Genomic DNA, 20,895 nt, shown 5'->3' with positions numbered 1-20,895 from the left:
AGCACCACATACAGTACATCCTCTGTTTGATTAAAAAGACTAGAAGTTGCACATCTACATTATTTAATTTAAAACAACTGAGAAACAGAAAGCTAATAAATAAGTTAAGAAAAGGAATCCAATTTGTCTCAAGTTAAAAAAATAGAGCATTGGCTCATTGTGAAGCCCGACCAGTCCTCCAGCCAAACAAACAAAATATATGGCTGGCATCAATAATACAGCTGTCTGTATATACATGTATTCATCTGTCTTTTATTTTGACATGGTTGCCAAAGATTACACTTTCCTCAAAATAAATTAAATAAAAAGTCATTCCAGTCCTCCTGGAATTTTTATACTTCATGTTGTGATTATGCATTCAATATTCACATTTAATATTGATAGAAATTAAATGTGGCACAGCAGACAATAAAGAATAAGCAAAACTAATACTTTTACTGAGAAGCTGCTGAATTAATCTTACTGAATGCAAAATTTACATTATAATTACATTTACAATATTGTTAATAATAATCCTAATCATAACAATAATAATAATGATAATAATAAAGCCCGCTGATGTTGAAGGAGAAAGATTGCCTCATAGTGACAGTATGCTGTGTGGGCAAGTTTGTGCAAGAGACAGTGACATGTGCAATGTGTAGGTGAACATACTGTCTTCATATATTCATGCATGCCTTTGTGTGCTTATGTACATGTGTGTTTGTGTGTGCATGTGAATAGGTAAGACTAGTTACAGAAGGATACTCTGTTGACAATTCAAAGATGTCAGCTGAGTAAAGTATGCTAATGCTATTCTCTGCTCAGCATCCAAACACAGCAATATATTCCACATTGTGGTCGGATAATTAGCTCTGTGTGTGTGTGTGTGTGTGTGTGTGTGTGTGTGTGTGGCTGCTATCTTGGAAAAATACTGTTCTGCCACTGATTACCTACATCATGTCCAAAGAAGATGTGACAGTAATAGTAACTGAATTAGACATTATTTCCTTTTCTTCTCTTTTCTTTGTTAATAACACTGTGTTAATAACAAACCAATGTTCTACAGTCAGGTGATTCTTTGTTTTTTTTTTCCTTTTTTGAGTGGATTTACAGTCCAAGAAACCCTGATTTGGTCTTTGTTGAAAGTAAGAATAGTTCTGCGAGGAGGTCTGCGATGAAACTGAAAGTTTTGAAAACTGAAAATGTAACAATGTTCAGTTTGTAGTGTTATAATATCCATTTAACTGAAAACATTTAGTGGCGTTGATTCCTTGATTGTTGTTGTATAATTTGACTTGTTCAGCAGCCTTCTTTGAGAGACACTGATATCATTTTAGGTGTGAATTCAGGAGGCTCATCACCTAACTGCTCAGCATATAGGCCTATTGAGAGGAGGAGCACAAATTAAGTTAGAGTAAACACTGACTCATAGATATGGGAGATAAATTTCATTTCCAATCACATCATGTCCCTACATGTTTTTCTGGTCCAATGTGAATAGGCTTTATAATGAATGAGTCAATCATACAGTAGTAGTTAATGGCAATGGCAGCCTAAGCACTTGTGCAAAGCTACAGGGCATCTTGGTGTTGGCTAGTTTATAATTACATTTCTGCTTTCAAATAAGTTATTTTCTTGTGCTACATTCAGTGTGATAAGCTCCTCTCACTGTCTCCCTATTGTGTCTGCAGAAGTGGACAAACAGGCCTCAGCTTCCTCTGCTCGTAGGATGGCCTGCTCTCATTCTATAGCAGCCAGGTGTGTCACACTGACAGGTCTGACAGCAGGCTAACCACCTTTTCTCTTCAACAATGGGAAGCTGAAAAGTTTGGAACCAGGCAGTGCTGGGAGGGGATATCATAGCATGATACATGATAAGACATTTTAAATAAAATGCTTTCTCTGTGAGACAATACTAACATTAATTAGAATTTTAATAAAAAAAGAAAGAACTATAAGGTCAAGGTTAAAGATTTAAAATCTGTAAATCTGAACCATGTGGGGAGTAAACTTAAGCTGACTGATTAAACAATTGATTGGTAAATTCATAATCGGCATACCAAATGTGTAGACATTAGAAAACATGTACACATGCACATGCAAGGTCTAGGTTTGAATCAAGGATCAAGGATCAGGGATCAAGGATCAAGGAAATTTTATTGTCACACCAGCTCACATTTACATGCTTATGGTACGAAATTAGGACTCAGGTCCCGGGAGCAATTGGTAGGGTATTTTATTAAAAATATGAAATGAAAAGTTGAATAAAAAAATAGAAATATAAGCTAGGTAAAATTAGAATAGATAGGCAAAGAGTAGAATATATAGGCTAAGACAAATACAATATATATATATATATATATATATATATATATATATATATATAAAACTAAACATTGACTGCAATGACAAGGTGATCAAAGTACTGAAACAGAACTAAATGCTGAATAGTTTTTTTTAGACTGTTTTTTAACTGTATTGAACTTATTCCTTTATTTATCCTTATATTTAAGCTTACACTCTATTGTACATTACTTCAATATCCCTAATAATGCATATAAGTTATGGCTTAACTTGAATTAATAACGACAGTATGCATAGATTCATTCCATAATCCTTTAAATCTGTTTTTTTCTGTCATTTCCCAATAGCAGTCACTGAGTGCGATGCCTCCCAACAGATTTTGCCAAATTTATTTAAAAAAAAATATAAACATATCTGTTGGCTGAATATTGTGATATTGTGAGACTATGTAACTTTTCCGGTAACTTTTTGGCAACTACGGTAGAGCTTATGTTTTCGCTCTTTCTCTTTTTCTTTTAAACTTGTTTGTGTTCAGCTGCCCAATAGAGAGAAAAGAAAAAAAAACCATAGTGAGATGATTTCAGATGAAAATCCAAGCTGTCAGTCATCCTTATCTGCTGCCCAGCTCTGCTACCTGCAGACATGCTAGCTCACAGATGCAGACTCTCACCAAGAAAACTGAAGAAGAGTCCCTCAGAGAACCTCTCTGGACTATGAGCCTGTCACAAACCACTGGCATATTCTCCGTTTTTTTTCTCACTTTAACCACTTTCAAATTCTCTCCTTCTTTTTCTCATTCTGACTCTCTGTTTCTCTTTACTCTGCCTCTCTCTCTCTCTTTCACTCTCTTCCCCCGTCTTGAGTTCATCTGTTGAATTACTTTATGGCTCTTAAATTGCCAAAAATGTATTTTATCAATACAGTTATGAATATTAAAAACAGCAATTAACCAGGGCTAAATACAGATGCAGAAAAATGTAATGATGCTGAAGGAACAGGGAGCATGGGTTGAGTTTTATGAGACATTCTTGAATTATTTAGAGAATTGAGTCAATTCTGCAAGCAATGAAATGTAAAATCTGTCCAAATCTCATAGGCCAGACAAATATTAACAAACTGACAAAAACATAATTAACTAAACCCATATATTGTGATAGCACTACCTAAATAGGGCAACACACTTGATAAAAAAATACTTGGCATATACATACATATAAATAAAACGATCACTGTAATTTTTAAATATGTATATTTAAATATATATGGATTCTAGAAAGGATAAACCTATCCAGTTGACTCTCTTAATTTATGGAAATTTATAGTCTATATGTTTATTTTCGTGAATATTGGACAAGGATATGACTATTGGTCATTTCTCAGGGCAGGGAAATGGTCAATTAATCACTTTGAAAACAAACCTGACTCTGCTACCTGGCTGGTGGAGGTTTTCAAATGTTAAAAATTCACTGACGCTGACAGGGAAGACCATTTGAACATCGGAGGAAACACCCAGGTAAACTTTAAAGTCGGAATGAGAGATAATTTATTAACACTAAATAAATTAGGCTGAGCAGTTTATCAGTGCGATACCTATAGGTCTGTTAACTTGTTGATGAAAGCAGAGGACTAGATGAGGGGGAAAAGTGCTGATGCTACACACCACATATGAACACCTCCCACCCCCAAATGGCGTGAGGAAGAGAAATACAAATCAACATCTGTCAAACTGTATTCATATATGTTCTTTCTATCTTAATTTTCACTTCACATTGTACATTGTATGCAGCTGAATTACAACATAGATACATACATTTTCTTTGATAATTCAGTTTTGTCAAAAGTTGAGTTTAAACATTTGGTTTAATGAGGACGCTTCTCAGTTTCAGTATTTTACTTATTTATTTATCATTATTATTCAATCTATATTCTCATCCAAATCAATGTTTTTGTAATATAAATGATATATATATATATATATATATATATATATATATATATAGAGAGAGAGAGAGAGAGAGAGAGAGAGAGAGAGAGAGAGAGATATTGCCCTGAAAAAAATACTAAAAAAAAATATCTTTAAATAAAGTCCTGTAAGTCTGGTCAAATTCTTGCATTTTGCATAGACTTCACATAGTACTGCCACATTTTGACATTAAATTATTACCCAAGCTGCAAGATTTACATGATTTTCATTGTCACTTTCCTTTATTTTTTAACCAAAATTGTTGTTGAGATCTCTTTTCCACAATAGACCTTGCTAAAAAGTAGACCTATCATTGAAAAAAAACATAGTTGCAATGATAAAGACAAACAACACAAGCACATTTAAACAACTGACACACTTGTCAAAAGAGTACAGAAAATATCTAGTTATGTATCCAGTGTATACTGTATCCAGTTAAGATACATTAATGGGGATAACCAACATACAGTGATGAACAAAACAGTCTTCATGGTGTTTCAAAGTCAACTACAAGTCACCAGCAGTTCAAGTCATCATCATTCAAGTCCACCAGAACTTTTGGTGGACTACAATTTATGTAGAGCTATGTGTCATAGCACAGAGTCTGAGCTCCTCTGTCAACCTTTCCCCAAGAGAGCACATCATAGTGTGGTGCAGATGTGGCTAGTGACAAAGAAAGACCCAATATGGCTACTGTTGCCTCAGCTGAACTATAGCAACAAGCTGCAGCTCAGCTCACAGCTAGTTATTCCACAGCTTTTCCAACTTCCAAAAACGAGTCAAAGTACACTATAGTACAATCAACTTCAACTAAAAGGAGACACTTTCACAAATGGATGACTATTTAGCATTGAGAAACACAGAATAAGGTGTAAGGGAAGGGGAGACTGGGTTGACAAGAAATATGGCTAATGGAGCTGCAGGGAGGGGTAGGTGTATAGTGGTCTATACCAAACCTAACATGCAACTACAATATATATGGCTTATATGTATACGAGATATTTTATAGACTATGTGCAAGTTTGTGTGTAAGTGTGTGTTTGTCTAAGAGAGTGCGTGGAGGTGAAAGGAAGAGAGGGTGTCCTCTGAACACACATTAGCAATGGTGGGAGACGGTCTTGCCTTTTATATGCCCTGCTCTCTCTCTCTCTCTGTGTCTATCTCAGTCACACACACTCACACACCTGTCATGGCTAATATAGGAGGGGTGTTTAGGGGGCACGAAGCAAGTTGTCAGCACTGTCATCAGACAGGCAATGAACTGCTGGAACCAGAAATGACAGGGGATGGTGCGTGATTGTGTGTGTGTGTGTGTTGGAGGAAAGTGGGAGAGAGAGAGAGAAAGAGACTGAGACTGAGAGAGAGAGAGAAAGAGTGATACTGAGAGAGCGAGAGAGCTGGAGGGGTCAAGTATGTGCTCTGCCTCTGTGAAACATTCAGTTATTCCATATCAAACAGGCAGGGAGGAGGATGATTATACACAGAAAGGTTTCTTTATCTTGCTTTTTCATAGATGCCGTTTTTAAGTAGAAAAAACACACATCCTCAGTGACCACACAAGTGGAGTGGATTTACCAATCAGATGTGAATGCACTCAAGACCCAGTGATGCTCTGACCACATTTGGGGGTGGTCTGAGCCACATATATATTATTTGAGCTCTTGTTTCCTGAGCCACACTAAAAAACTGTTGTCCTCTGCATAAGGGCAAATACATACTACTCATTTGTGTGCCAACAGCAGTGATATAAATGAAAATAAATGTTATGAGGTCTGGAGTTAATTATATCTGTGGAGATTCTCAGTCATCCAGGTCATATTCACTCAAAGAGTTAAAGCAAGGTCTGGACTAGTGAAGATTAGGTTTGGAGACGTTTCACTGCTAATCCAAGCAGCTTCATCAGTTCTGAAAAAACTGACTGGTGGGGAACTAATGGCTGTGAGACAGTCTCACAGCCATTAGCCAATCGTTAGACTCAGATAGCCAGTCGTTAGACACAGAGAGCCAGTTGTTAGACACAAAGGGCCATCTCTGGCAGTCAAACTACATAGACTAATCTGCAGAACTATCAGATCCTTTGTTTTAGTTAGTTTCACTTAGTCACTCCCACTGAGGGGTATATATTTGTTCCCCACCAGTCAGTTTTTTCAGAACTAATGAAGCTGCTTGGATTAGCAGCGAAACGTCTCCAAACCTAATCTTCACTAGTCCAGATGCCTTGCTTTAACTCTTTGAGTCTGGAGTTAATTCTATCTCTGAGCATCAATCTCAGTATCTCTTGGCTCTCAGCAAATCAGGAAGGATCTATGGCTCTAAAAATGTTCAAGGAATGTTTCACTTTGACTGACAACTTGTTGATCCTACATAAGTCAGTCGAATGTGTTACTGATCAAAGGTTTTGGGTTGAAACGTTCCATAAATTAGTGCTGCATATTAATCCAGCTCACGTACAGTGTCAAACACAATAGGAGTTCCTTCTAGTCGGTTTAATCAATAACATCATAAGTGGCAGGCTGCAGCTTTTGTTGCCAAAAAGTTCAAATTTAATTGAAGGCCATGGGCTCTTTCGGGGGGGGGGGGCTCAAAATCACAGTATCTTGACCTTTTGTCTAATCAACAACGCTATGGAATGTGTTTGCATGATGTGAATGATTAGGTGAAGTTTGAGGATTTGCTGAATAGTAAACCTGAAAAAAGTATTAGCCAAGGAGCCAAGCCATAGCATTTGAGTATGTGTCTTACAAGCTCTAAATTCTGTCTCTCTCTCCCAACCCAACTACATGTCTCTTAGACTCCATTCCAACTAAGCTCCTCAAGGACGTCTTTCCTTTGATTGGCGCTTCTTAAATGTACAACTTAAATGTACCAAAACACCAGGACATCTGCGTTGTCACGATAAAATGCATTCTTTACCCAAAAAGTGCAATTTGAACAATCTCTGCAAAATCAGGAACACAGAAGAACCATAAACTAGAATCATGCCTTTTGAGTACCTTGTTCCCCGATAGGTGACAATGTCAGCCAGCTAAACTTGAGACTGAGAAAGATATAGATGCCTACTTGATCTGTGACACAGTAGACGTGGCTCGGATTCTCAGTCAATGGGCAAGCGTTTTTCACATAACAGTATGTGAAAGCAGGTGTTTCGCTAATAGTCAATACATTAGTGGCATGTGCATCTTTGCACCTGATCTCACCTCCTTTCTCTGAAATTCGGATCACTGTCCAAGACAAAATCTGCAAATGAATGGTCTGGAAAAATTTCCACAAGTCCACTTATTGACTGTGTCCCAAGATTGCCTGCAACTGCACAAAACACACTTCCTTTCACATTTAGTCAAAAGGTGGAAATGTGGACACCATCATGCTCCAAGATAGCAATGTCTTTTATCAAAGGGGCAAGCATCATAGCATCATAGCCAAATCTTTGATGTGAACTGCTTTACAAAAAAGAGCCAAGTTCAGAGTGGCTCAAGATGAATGAGGGATATGGCCCAGTATACACCCAGTATACAGCTGTAATTTTATGCTTCTTTCTTGGTGTTTCCAGTGTATTACAAATCTCAAACTCATCAATGTACAGTACAAGTGTAATTCTTAGTTCTCCAGAATTAAAAGAATTCTCCTTATAGACTGTACCATCATGATATGATTTGTATTTACGAGATGACAACTGGTCCTGTTCTTTACTCAGAACTTTTTCTCTGGCATTTACTTTTCCTAAAAATTTGAATCAAGGATTGAATAATTGGGACATACTGGAAACTTCCCCTCTCATTTGGTTCAAGAACATATTCAACAGGCTCAACAACATCAAATTTTTATTTATAATGCTGTTGTGAATGCTCCAGAATAATGAGGACAGAGAGACAACATGCCTGAGTGCTGTAATTAGGGGATTGGAAATCCATAATTCTTTTACTAGAGATGTAACAAATGTGTCATCAAAGGTTTGGTTATTCTTCTTTAAATGAGAAACAACAATATCTCTAACTGATGATATGGGTGCAGAACTTGCTATGAAGTGGAGATCATCTACCTGTTCATCAATGCACTGAACTGAAACATTTTGAACACTTTCTAATTTCAGCAAGAGGGATGCTATGTACTCTACAACCACGCTGCTTCCATCTTCCTCTTCATACTGTGCATATGTGCTAGTGACCTCGTAATTATCTTCACTGCGATCATTATCCTCTTCAGAGGCTTCAGAATCAAGCGTTTCTTCTGGTTCTGTTAACTGTATTTCACAGATAATACCTGGTTTGAAATCCTGTGACCTATGTGGAGTATGCTTCCTGTGTTTGTATGTCGCATAAGTCCCATATAAATTTGTTCAGTGATCACATCGAGATAATATTTTACTAAAGTTATTTTTTAATAAATAAACAAATAATTTAAAAAAATGATAATCAAAGTCTCTTTAAAATATTGCCACCACTTTATCTTGCCATCAGACAGCCTTTTCACTTGGAATTACAATTTCTTAACCACATGCGTAGGAATATATAGGTTGAAAAAATACAGTTGAAAAAATATAGCTCCAAATGAAAAGGAAAACTGTGTTGTGAAAATGTTCTAAATATAGTGTAAACAGATATTGATTTTTTTAGGTGAGCCTTTTTTAAGTGGGTAAAATGTGTTTCTGCTGCATGCTCCCTGGAAAGATGCTGCCCCTTATTTCCAGCAGCAATCACCTTTTGATATTTATGAATAATCAGGTAATCAGCAGTTTTCAAATATAAAAGGGAACATGAATGATGCATTACACAGTTGAATTCAGCTTATCTTATCAATTAGTAGGCAGGATTTTGTAACAAAATAATCTAATTATATATATACATATATGCAGGTGCACACTCACACACACACCACACATACACACACACACAAAATTGAGTGACAGGTGCAGGATAAATCTAGAGCAACCTTGTTTCATGTAATTTTAATGATTATTCCCTGGACTTGGTACACATGTGTATGGACACATATCTGTGTATGACACAGTCATTAAGACCCACAGTGATTGACAGCAAACAGGGATCCAAAGTGTAAAAACAAACTGCTGTCACAAAGTGAAAACACTTCTGGACACACACTAATGTAAGCAATGCAATTTTAAATACAAGATGTGTACAAAAAAACTACTACATTTTGGATCTTGGATCTTTCAAATGACATCAATATGAAATTTCCTCATGCGTGGAAGAAAATAAATCACAAATTTAAACAATTTGGATACTGAAATTCTTACATATTTTTATTCTGTTGTGACTTTTTATTTTGGTTAAAAAAATCATTTCATTGTAGTTTTTAATATCATTTCAGTAACAGAAGTTACTGTTAACTATTAGACTGTAAACATCGGGAGACATCCTTATAAATCAAAACAGTCATTATAAAACTGTTCATGACATACTTTTAAAATTAAAGATGTGCACAAGTGTTGGCTGTTGTAAATTGCAGAACAAAAAAATAATCACAGATAACTCAACATTTTCTCCACGACTGTGCATCAAAGCTGTATTTTTTTCAGCATTTTTGTCAGCTTTGTCTGGCGGTTTACTGGACGAAATATCATATATTGAAAACTGAGCGAACTCTAATACAACTGAAGACTGTACGATCTGGTTGAAAGCTCAAGAAAAAGCCCAAGGGTAAGCTGTAAAACTATGGTTTCGCTGAATTTGAGATTTTTATTTACTGCTTTTTTTTTTTTTTTTTTTTTACAATAGTTCTTAAATACTTCATTACCTTTATTTCTGACACATCAAATCAACATACTGCTCATAATCATAATGGGAATAATCTTCAACAATATAGAATAGAAACAAATAATAACAAAAAAACATTTCCATATAGATTTTCTTAACTCAGTAGGAATTATATCCATATTGTATAATTCTGCACCACATGAATGCAGCATTCCAGATAATATATGAAGTAAAGTGTCCTTTATATAATGAGATTTACAGTAAGCTTGTACAAATCAGAGCAACGGATGGGAATGTAGCTAGTCAAACTTCAGTGTGGGAACAAAATGAATTAGCATCCTTTCACAGGCCTGCAATTAAGGTTTGTTTTTTTTATGAATAAACTCACCATCATCATAGTTTCTTAACTGTTATGTATTGATACTGTAGAAAGTGACAATGTGAAAAAGATTTACATCCTGATGTAAAATTTTTGACTGTAACATCACAGAAAATTACTGGATACTAGTTGCATTATTTTTAGAATAATTTACTTGAAGTATTACAAGATACAAGATACAACATAGGTTTATTTGTCACACACACAATCATACACGGTACAATGTGCAGTGGAATTCTTTATGTCCCTTCTACCAAAAAGTATGTAAGTAAAAACTTAAATATTGTAAAATAGAAACCTTATAAAAAAATTAAAAATGTGAAAATGTGCAGTATTTACATGTACAGTATTTACAGTGCAGGTGGGAGTAGGATTGTCCAGATTAATGCTCACTGTTGAGCAGAGGGATGGCCTGGGGGAAGAAGCTTTTCCTCGTCCTCTCAGTGTTGGTTCTCAGGCAACGGAACCAACAGCCTGACGGCAGCAGGGAGAGGAGTGAGTGTCCGGGGTGATGGGGCTGCCTGAGGATCTTCTCAGCTCTCGACCTGCATCGTATGATGTAAATGTCCTGTAGGTTGGGTAAAGTTGTTCTGACCGTCCGTTCAGCTGAGCAGACTACCCTCCTAAGGGCCGAGAGGTCCTGCTTTGTGCAGCTGCCCATCCATGTGGTGATGCTCCCACTCATGCTCTCAGTGGTGCAGGTGTAGAAGTTCCTGAGCACCTTGAGGGGGAACCTGAAGTCTCTGAGGCGTCTGAGGTGGAACAGACGCTGCCTGGCCTTCTTAACAGTCCTGTTAATGTGCAGTGACCAGGACAGGTCCCGTGTGATGGTCACACCGAGATTTTACAGTAACTTACAATAAATCTATAAATATAAACTGTAACTTAACAGCAGCTGTGCCCATAACATTATTGTAATATACCTGTGGAATTACAGTATCTTGCTGTACATAAATTACAATAATTACCTGTATAGATAAATCCATCCATCCATCCATTTTTGTAGTAAGAAGTATGTAGAAAAGTAGAACATATCAGTATCTTAAGAGATTACATTTAGATATGAACAGTGTTATTTTCGGTTATGTTTCTGTTATTTTCTGACTGTCTACAATCACATTAACTAGAACGGGTGTCAGAATTTACTAATGTTACCTAACAGCAAACGTGTTGATTCAAGCCTGAATGAAAGCTAGTTATTCTTCAGGGGAGGAAAAGAGTAATGTGAATTTCGCTATCAGATTATGGAGTATGACTTTTTATGACTTTTTTTTTTTTTACCTTTTCTTCTTCTTGACTGCAGAGTACAGTATTTTATTGTGATATAATACTGTTAAATATTGGGAAATCATGGAAACAATTAACAGTGCAGATGAAAAAAAAAAAAACTAACTAAAAAATCTTTTTCATTGAATGTAATCTGGGTTTTTACAGATTGGTTAAGTATTGAATTTTTTTGCAGTTAATCAGGGATGAACCCAAAAGCATAACCGAGGGACCAGGCAGGTAAAGTAAAATCAATAGCTTTAAAGCAAGGATCAATACCAGACAGACTTGGAAGCAAAGGCAAGCCTATCAAGCGTGAAAGCAGGCAAAGGTCAAGAGACAAACTGCGATCAGATAGACAAAAAAGACTATAGAGACAAAGATCAAACAAGCATATTAGACTAGCTGATTGAGACTGAATGGACTGGTATACAGAATATACTGATAGGTTTGATGAAGAAGAGTGCAGGAAGAAGGGGAAGTACAGGTGATGTGAATGGTGGCAATGTCAACTATTAATGCATTATCCTGGCAAGACATGTAAAATTGAAGCATTCCCATGTCATTTTTGACATAAAAAAAAACTTTTCTCTCAACTGCTGAATACTGGAAGGTCATGATATCATCCTTACTGAATGTTTTCAGGTAGAACTCTAAGAATAAAGAATGCAAGGTTCACTGTCAAAATTAGAACCGTTTATAATATCACAAATTTAAACAGTTAGAAAATCTCATAACTGAGGATCATCATAAATATTGGGCTCTCTAAACACTATTCCTCCATGTGGAGAAAATGGTTCTTTGTGAAGTCAGCCATTATTCTCCAACAGTGCCCGAGCAGTTACTGTGCATCATTATCCATGGCCATAACACCACATAATGACAGCATTTCACTATTCCTGGAAATATTAGGCCTTAAATGACATGCACGCAGACACTATATTTTCTGCCCTGCTTAACAAATGGAATGAAAATAGGAATTTAAATAAGAAATAGCCAGGATATTTTCCTCAAAGGAAAGTTTTACAGATATGTGTGTCAATTTGATTTCATAAAGGAGCAAAAGACTTCTGTTCGTTTTTTGTTTTTTCCTCTTTTTTCCTGCCAATCTACAAATGTACAGTATAATCATAGTTTTCAGCAGGAGGCAAAAATCAGTAAAAAATGATTTGTGACAAAGTCTGCTGTTGCTGCTTTGCCTAACTATCACTTCTCCACCATGGTTGTTACATGCATCATTTTAACAGGGGTGGAAAAAGTACTGAAAAAATGTAATTGAGTAAAAGTATCTTTACTTTGCTTAAATTCTACTCAGAGTAAAAGTAAAAGTACGCATCTAAAAATGTACTCGAGTAAAAGTACAAAATTACTTCATTTAAAATGTAATTTGAGTACTAGTTACTTCATTACTTTCATTTATCTAACGCAAAAAGGATGAGTCATGAATAAAGTTCAGCACAAGTTGTTTAATATACCTCGAAGTTGAATAAGTGCACATCCACACTTAAAAGAAACCCTTGACTGAACTCAGTAACAGTTTCAATCCTATTGTCCAGCCAACAACATTATGAGAAAAGAATTACAGTATTTGAAGTCTCACAAATCAACATAAAATGCACATACTGTAGGATCCGACTATTCAAACTAAAAATGGCTTCAGGATCCGACTATTCAAACTAAAATGGCTTCAGGATCAGCCTATTCAAACTAAAATGGCTTCAGGATCAGACTATTCAAACTAAAATGGTTTCAGGATCGTACTATTCACAATAACATGTCCCCAGGAAGCCCACAATCTACAATTTCAGACCAGTAAAGCTTTTGTTTAGTTTCAGCAGCAGCTGGTTTTCAAAGTTTTGGGCTGTAATTCTTGCTCTCTTTGCCGTGAAGAGCAACCCGGCAGAACTAAATAGTCTCTCACAGGCGGCTGAGGCAGGAAGGCCTGTGTTGAGCTTCAACGACAGTTTCTTAATGTTTGGAAAGGAATTGAGCAGGTCCATGCTGTCTGACGCACAGGCCAGGTACCCCTCCAATTCCCCAGAACCCTCTGACTTGCGGGACTTCATTGCTGAAAAGTAGTCCTCCTCGTCTGATGAATGCTGCCTGCTTCCTGCACCCTGCTCCACCTCAGCATCTGCCATCTGGTCCAGTTGATGCCTCACATAAAGAAGTCCTGTTTAATGGCAGACACCGTAGGGATATTAAGTACAGAGCTATTTGTTCTTAAAGAGTACTATGATCAGCTAAGTCATATAACATACTGCAAAAATAATAGTCCTGTGGTGATTGCTCGGCGTCCCGAACAGCGAAAAACTGAGGAAATCTCTCTACATATTAAATAACGTTATGTTGTGTAGTTATATCGCCTCAATCCTTATCCTCATACTCAAAACTATCAAAACATCCCATTTCATTTATCGTCACATTTAGCAAACTTCAATACGTGCAACTGCCCTTCTCAACTCACCCATACTTTTGAACGATCACTATTCACCCCCTTCCCTCGTTTACTTGGCTTGATCATGGTGAAAATAACATCATGACGGCACGGCACGGCACAGCGTGCTTACATGGGAAGGTTGTTATATGGGATGTAGTTAAAACAAATAATAAATTAACGGTTTGGAATGTAAAGGACAAAACACTTGTGCTAACTTACCACCACATGCTTTCGCAAGTTAGACGTCGAAGTTTTGTTGAAAGCTCCGTTTTGCTGGGCAAACACATTTTGCACTGCATTATTACGTTGTTCCCCTGTTGGCGTTTGAACACGAAGAGCTCTTCCAAGTTGGGCCAAGGGTTTTTGTTTTGTATTTCCTCTTCTTTCCGTTCTGACTGTTCCTCCTCGTCCATTGTAACCACCTCACCTGCAACAGCCATCCCTACGCGTTGGAATCTAGAGCGCGCGCAATGGAATGTCGCTTAATTGACGTTCAATCCCGGGGACAAAGTGGTTTTCCGCCCAATTTTTTTTTAAACTATCAGTGTTGTACTCAGTAACGTGAGGGGGTTTCAAATGTAGCGAAGTAAAATACTTGGGTCAAAATGTAATTGAGTAAAAGTAAAAATTACGCATTTCAAAAACTACTCTGAAAATTACAAGTTACTCATAAAAAGTACTCAATTACAGTAACGTGAGTAAATGTAATTCGTTACTTTCCACCCCTGCATTTTAATGTATGTAAACTAATGCCATAATATGGAACTAACATATAAATTTTATGTATAGTGCATATTGTAACAGATATTTGGTAAACATAGGTGTAAACTACTCCAGGGTGATTCACATCACAGTCAATGTATAGTGATCTGTTTCCTCTATTTGTAGTTCTTCATAGTTGATAAAATTGGATATTTTAAATGTATCTAAATTCTCTGGATGAAACAGTACTTTACTGTATCAAACTTTATAGGTAGATCATTCATTGTACATATAGATGGATAAAAAGACATATCAAGTGAGGACTCGTGTGACTCGGACTTCACACTTTAGTTGCACATACAGAGACCTGATTTGACACTCCTCATCAAAAGACTTGACTTGGACTCAAGGTTTGGGAGACAGAATAATCTTTAATTCATGTTTTTTGAATTTAATGAATGAAACTCTGAATATACTGAATGAACTTTTGAATATGTGGAATGAAGTTTTAATATACTGACGTCAAGTCAGGTGATAGCCTTCTGAATTTGTTGGCTTTACAAAATGGCATCAGCTGAAATAGTTCAGTACTTTTCTGAACTGGAAAACTTTTTTGCTACAGGTTATACTCCAAACGACACCAATGGTTTGGAGACTACATTGCGTCAAATTGAAGATAATATCTCCGTTATGGGGTCATTCATATTGCTTATGAGTAATAATGATCAACAAAACATTGCTCAAAGAACATTAAGCATGTGACCTGTTTGAGAGGGTAATTCTGCTGTTTAACTGCTGTTTCCTCATACATTGGCACATATACTCCCGGATAGAAAAAAGTAATATGAGTTTGAACTGTTTAAGGGATACTAATGGACAAAGGAGTGTACAGATCCTAGGACCAAAGGTTTTCTTTCATAACACAATGTAATAAGATAAGGTAACATGAACTTTATTGATCCTGCAGTGGGCACTTGTCGTGGCTGCTCACAAGAACGGAAAAGAGTGCAAAAAGCAAGAAGTGTGCAAAAACAGTTATAACAAAATATAGAGGTAATAAATTAACAATTTACAAGTACAGTAAACATAGAACAATATACAGCTATATACAAGTCCTCATAAGGGAGGAAAAGAGGACTAGACTGTTGAGTTTTACAGTCTAACAGCAGTGGGAATGAAGGACCTGCTGTAGCTCCTTCCTACACTGAGGGTGTAGCGGTCTGCTGCTGAAGGAGCTGCTGAGAGCCTCCACTGTCTGATGCAGAGGCTGAGAGGTGTTGTCCATGATGGATGTCAGCTTGGCTGACATTCTCCTCTCACCTACCTGCTCCACGGAGTCCAGGACAGAGCTGGCCCTTCTGACCAGCTTATTTAGTCTCTTCCTGTCCCGGTCCGTGCTGCCTGGTCCCCAACAGACCACAGCGTGGTGAATAGCAGAGGCTACCACAGAGTCATAAAAAGTCCTTAGGAGGCGCCTGCGCACTCCAAAGGACCTCAGTCTCTTCAGAAGGTGGAGGCAACTTTGGCCCTTCTTGTACACAGCATCGGTGTTATGTGACCAGTCCAGTTTATGGTTGAGGTAGACACCCAGATACTTAAAACTGTCCACCATCTCAATGTCAATCACCATCTCCTTTGTTTTACTGGTGTTTAAGCACAGGTGGTTGCACTCACACCAGTCCACAAAGTCCACGATGACTGACCTGTACTCCGTCTCATTCCCCTCAGGCACACAGCCAACAATGGCTGAGTTGTCGGAGAACTTCTGGAGGTGACATCTGCTGGTGTAGTAGGTGAAGTCCGAAGTGTAGAGGGTGAAGAGGAATGGAGCACTGTTAACTGGGGGGCCCCTATGCTGCAGACCACCAGCTCAGACTCACAGTTACGGAGTCTCATATACTGTGGTCTGTTGGTGAGGTAGTCGAAGATCCAAGCAGCCAAATGTCCATCCACTCCTGCTCTCTCCAGCTTCCCTCTCAGCAGCACCGGTTGAATTGTCAAGCCTGGTCAAGCTGCTAAAAACACAGCAGATCAACCTGGGAATAGATTAGTAAATTCTTTGAAAAGTCACTTAGGTATTCACTGTTACATGTAAGGAACACATCAATAACCGACAGATTTCTAAACAGTATCAACTTCATTTTGGTAACATTTCTTAACACATTTTGCCACTCATCCTCACACTATCTTTACTCACTTCTTCTTCTTCAAAAAAGGGTATTTAAGAACGATTAATTTGCGCTTATCAGTCTATTGCTGGGTCATATCAGGGTGTGTAGATATCCATTGTACAGTTGTCAACATAAAAGTTCACCCAGTGCACATTATTAAATCTGAAACACAAAACCATGGCTTGAAATATATCTTCGACACTAACAAAGAATATTTTCTACTTATGCCAAACCACTTCTGAAGGTGGTCTGGGATGCATTATGACCACATTGAACAAGTAATAAATGCAAGTCCAACTTGAATCTACATGCAACAACTCAGCAAGTGGAAATACGGTGTAAAAAACAAACAACAAAACATTGAAATAGTCTGCTGCTTTGTCTGTCAATGGGAAGGAACATGATTAGATAGCAAATGAATCTACTGTAGATGTGGACACCGAATATGTACAGTAATACCAGGTGTAAACGTACGCGATCAAGTGCTGTCTGATTGCAATCTGATCACAAAAGGGGACCATACATACATGACATATAATATCTTCTACTGACCTCTCACTTGTGCTGGAATCTAAAGACCTGGAAATGGCTTCCTGGAGATCAGGGTCATCAGAGATGTATTCTTCCTCAAATAGGTCAAGGTGTGTACTACAAAAAAAACCAAAACAAAAGTATTTTATAATGAAGGTACAAATATGATTTGTTTGTTCACACTATAAATCCACAATATCTTTGCATAGCAAATAGTTATTTGCTTACAATACTGTATGAAAAGAGATGAAAAATTTAGAAAAAATGGACCTGTAAGATGTGCTATTGCCAGATGCACTGGGTTGAGTAGGAGCATGGGACACACTGGACGTGTTATTCCCAAAGATGAAATGCCTGTTACCGCCTGAATTGGCAGTGGGGCCAACCGACAAGCCATGAATGTTTCCAGTGGAGATGGCAGGAGTTTCACTGGACATGTTGACAGTCTCATCAATAGTGATGACACCAGCACTAGTGGACATGGTGAGGGTGTCAGCTGGGATAGGAGGTGCATCAGTGCAAATGTCTTGGGTAGTAAAACACCATATAACTTCGTCACCACTGGACATGGAAGGAGTATGACTGGAGATGGAGATGTCTGGGACAAGTTCTTTGGAAACGTCAGGTGCACTACCAATGGCTGTAACTGTAACATGAAAAATTAACTTCTGACTAACATTTAACTTAAACGACAGTGACCATCAGAACACATCCAGGGATTGTACAACACATGTATTAAGTAGATTAAAAAAAGGGTATTTTTTATGATATAATTGTGTAAAAATATTTACCACATTTGTCAGTGTCAGATATTTCTGCCACACCAGAGCCATTTGAAAAGCTGCTTTCTCCATCAGAACATGACTGTAAATGCAAACAGATAAATACAATAACTTTTATGGATCCAATAGACTATGCTAACAACAAAATATTCAAACAGATTTTGTATTATGTCAGAGCATACTACAAGTGAAAGTTTCAATCAAGTGTAAAATACAGTATTGCCATTGTGACTGCCACAGTAATGGACATGTCTTGAAATCGTTGGTACTAATCACATATTCTTTTCCCTCACTTAAAATGGTTTTTTCAGGTCTGACGTAGATGGACTTCTGATGAAACAGTTTTTTCACAAGGTCTCCATTCAAACTCTGTGTGGGGGAAAGGGATGGCTCATAGAGTTTGTTGAAGCATGGCAGCAGGATCTGTAAGCTAAGGAAAGGAAAACAAACAGTACATGAAACTTTTTGTGAAGAGTTGCCCAGGTGTGTGACGGTCAGGTTGGTGACCAGCATGAGGAGGAGGTGTCAAGCTGTTGTGAATGGATCTTCCACACACTACTGAGGTCTCTGACACTGAGTATAAAATTAATAAAGTGCAAACATGGCCCATATGTGTTGTTTTTCTTTTCCTTATTACTGTGGGATGGGTGGATGCCAACAGAATAGTATTGCAGGCCATTTTGGCAAATTTTGGGGGGCTCTAGCCACACGTTTGTTTGTGTTGCTCATTCCACGAATGTCCGATGCTTACAAGCTGTACCTCATTGTAAAGGTGACTAATCAACGATAAAAATTAAATAAAACACAATACCTATTGGTATTATTAAAGGGGAGATATAATGGACCAAAAACTCTCACATTTCCTCGCTCCATTCAGCATCCAAATGCATGGATGTCCATCACATCATCCTCCATGATGCTTGTGAGAGAATCACACCTTCCTATCTGCTGTGAAGCCACAACATAGTGTCCAATGTCCGACGAAGCCTCAAGACACTCACAGCCCGGAGAAACACCCGCTGGCTTCCAACGCCACTGCCCCCCGACACGGAGCACCTTAGCTGGATCGACTCGATCGGTGTCAGAATACAAGCAGGTATCAAGTTCTTGATTGGTATCAGTGAACTTTTAACGAGTACGAGTCTATTAACACAGTATCGGTGCATCCCTAAATATGCACTCTTTTGAGAGCCCTCATGTAGTTTTGAATAAATCCTACCTATTCTTTCGTCTCTCTTCGTCTCTGCACAGGTGAAGATTGTACACAGGGGCTGTTGTGGGGCACTGCTGTGAGGTTGATGGCGTGACAACAGCCTGGCCTGTAGGCCGAGGTCTATCCCATCCCTGACTAAAATGACAGTGGACTTCTTCCTCGGAAGTAGTATATTGGGCATTTTGGCCAGCACAAGCATTTGCCAGTGTGTTAATTAACTCTTCGTTGTTTATAATAGCTGCAGCCAAATTCCGTGTTGGCTGACTGACTCATTTCTGCCGTCTGTTGCACATAGCTCAAGATACAAGATGGCGGCAATGATGACGTCAGGTTCATTCCGTATATTCAGAGTTTGATTCCATATATTCAAGGTTTCATTCCATATATTCGAAGGTTCATTCCATATATTCAGAGTTTCATTCAATATATTCAGAGTTTCATTCCATATATTCAAGTTTCATTTCATATATTCGAGGTTTCATTCCATATATTCGAAGGTTCATTCCATATATTCAGAGTTTCATTCAATATATTCAGAGTTTCATTCCATATATTCAAGTTTCATTTCATATATTCGAGGTTTCATTCCATATATTCGAGGTTCCTTCGCAAGGGACACACTGTCATTCAGAATTCTAAAGTCAATTGTCCTACTATGCACACTGACTCATCACATGGGCAAACACCTGTCACACATTTTTACAATTAGCAGTCAGAACTTTAACAAAGGGCAACAGGTTGAAAATTGTAGTACTGCAAATCAATACAGTTCTCAGTGAGTACAGTAGTAAAGTATTGCCTGTGGACTATTCTGTACGACTGTAAAAATAAGTATTTTTCAAGTATTTGGGAAATGTATTCCTACTTTGTATTCCTACGCAGTATTTACAGTATTTTACCATTTATATTTCAGAACGGAAAGATTACTGGCACAAGGTGGTTGGGAGCGTCTTCTGTCTCCTGAACAGGAAACTGAGATCATAAATATTCCTAGTCCTAGAAATTAATGTCATAACATTACGGCAAATACAAAGAAAAATAATAGAAAACAATGAGATATTCCAAAATATTGACAGGATAAACTTATCAACCCTGTCAAGACCTTATCGTGTCTTGCGCAGAAATAATCTGAGGATGAAGCCGGTCTACAGAGTGCCATTTGAGCGCAATTCAGAAAGAGTCAAAGAATTGTGTTATAACTATGTGCAAGTTAGTCCTATGCAATCTCACAACTGATGCGTACTGTCAACACTGTATAAATTTTACATATTTCAGTATTGTCAGCATAATTATCGTGCTTCACAATAGTGTGTTTCAGAGAGTCCTTGAGTTAGAGGTTGCTGCAGTGGAGCACCAGTTCATCTTCATTGATGAGGTTGGATTCAACAAATTTCACAAAAAGACGAAGGAGGGGAAGGAATATCATTGACCAGCGTGCCATTGTTGAA

At 37.7% G+C, this 20,895-nt stretch overlaps 1 protein-coding gene across 1 annotated transcript in view; it reads right to left on the bottom strand.

The window, feature by feature from the left end:
* Positions 1–19,000, bottom strand: part of LOC124053221 — a 30,953-nt gene extending 11,953 nt beyond the window's left edge. The window contains exons 1-5 of the mRNA XM_046378254.1: positions 18,511–19,000; positions 18,244–18,316; positions 17,723–18,098; positions 17,481–17,569; positions 13,530–13,781 (exon numbers count right to left, since the gene is read on the bottom strand). Coding sequence (XP_046234210.1) covers positions 13,530–13,781; positions 17,481–17,569; positions 17,723–18,098; positions 18,244–18,316; positions 18,511–18,747 — 1,027 coding nt within the window. The 5' untranslated portion in view covers positions 18,748–19,000. The remainder of the gene's footprint in view (positions 1–13,529; positions 13,782–17,480; positions 17,570–17,722; positions 18,099–18,243; positions 18,317–18,510) is intronic.
* Between the last annotated feature and the right edge of the window lie 1,895 nt (positions 19,001–20,895).

The sequence above is a fragment of the Scatophagus argus genome, chromosome 2, assembly GCF_020382885.2.
Source record: "Scatophagus argus isolate fScaArg1 chromosome 2, fScaArg1.pri, whole genome shotgun sequence".
In the NCBI taxonomy this organism is placed as follows: Eukaryota; Metazoa; Chordata; class Actinopteri; family Scatophagidae; genus Scatophagus; species Scatophagus argus.
This window is presented reverse-complemented; position numbering and strand designations above follow the sequence as displayed.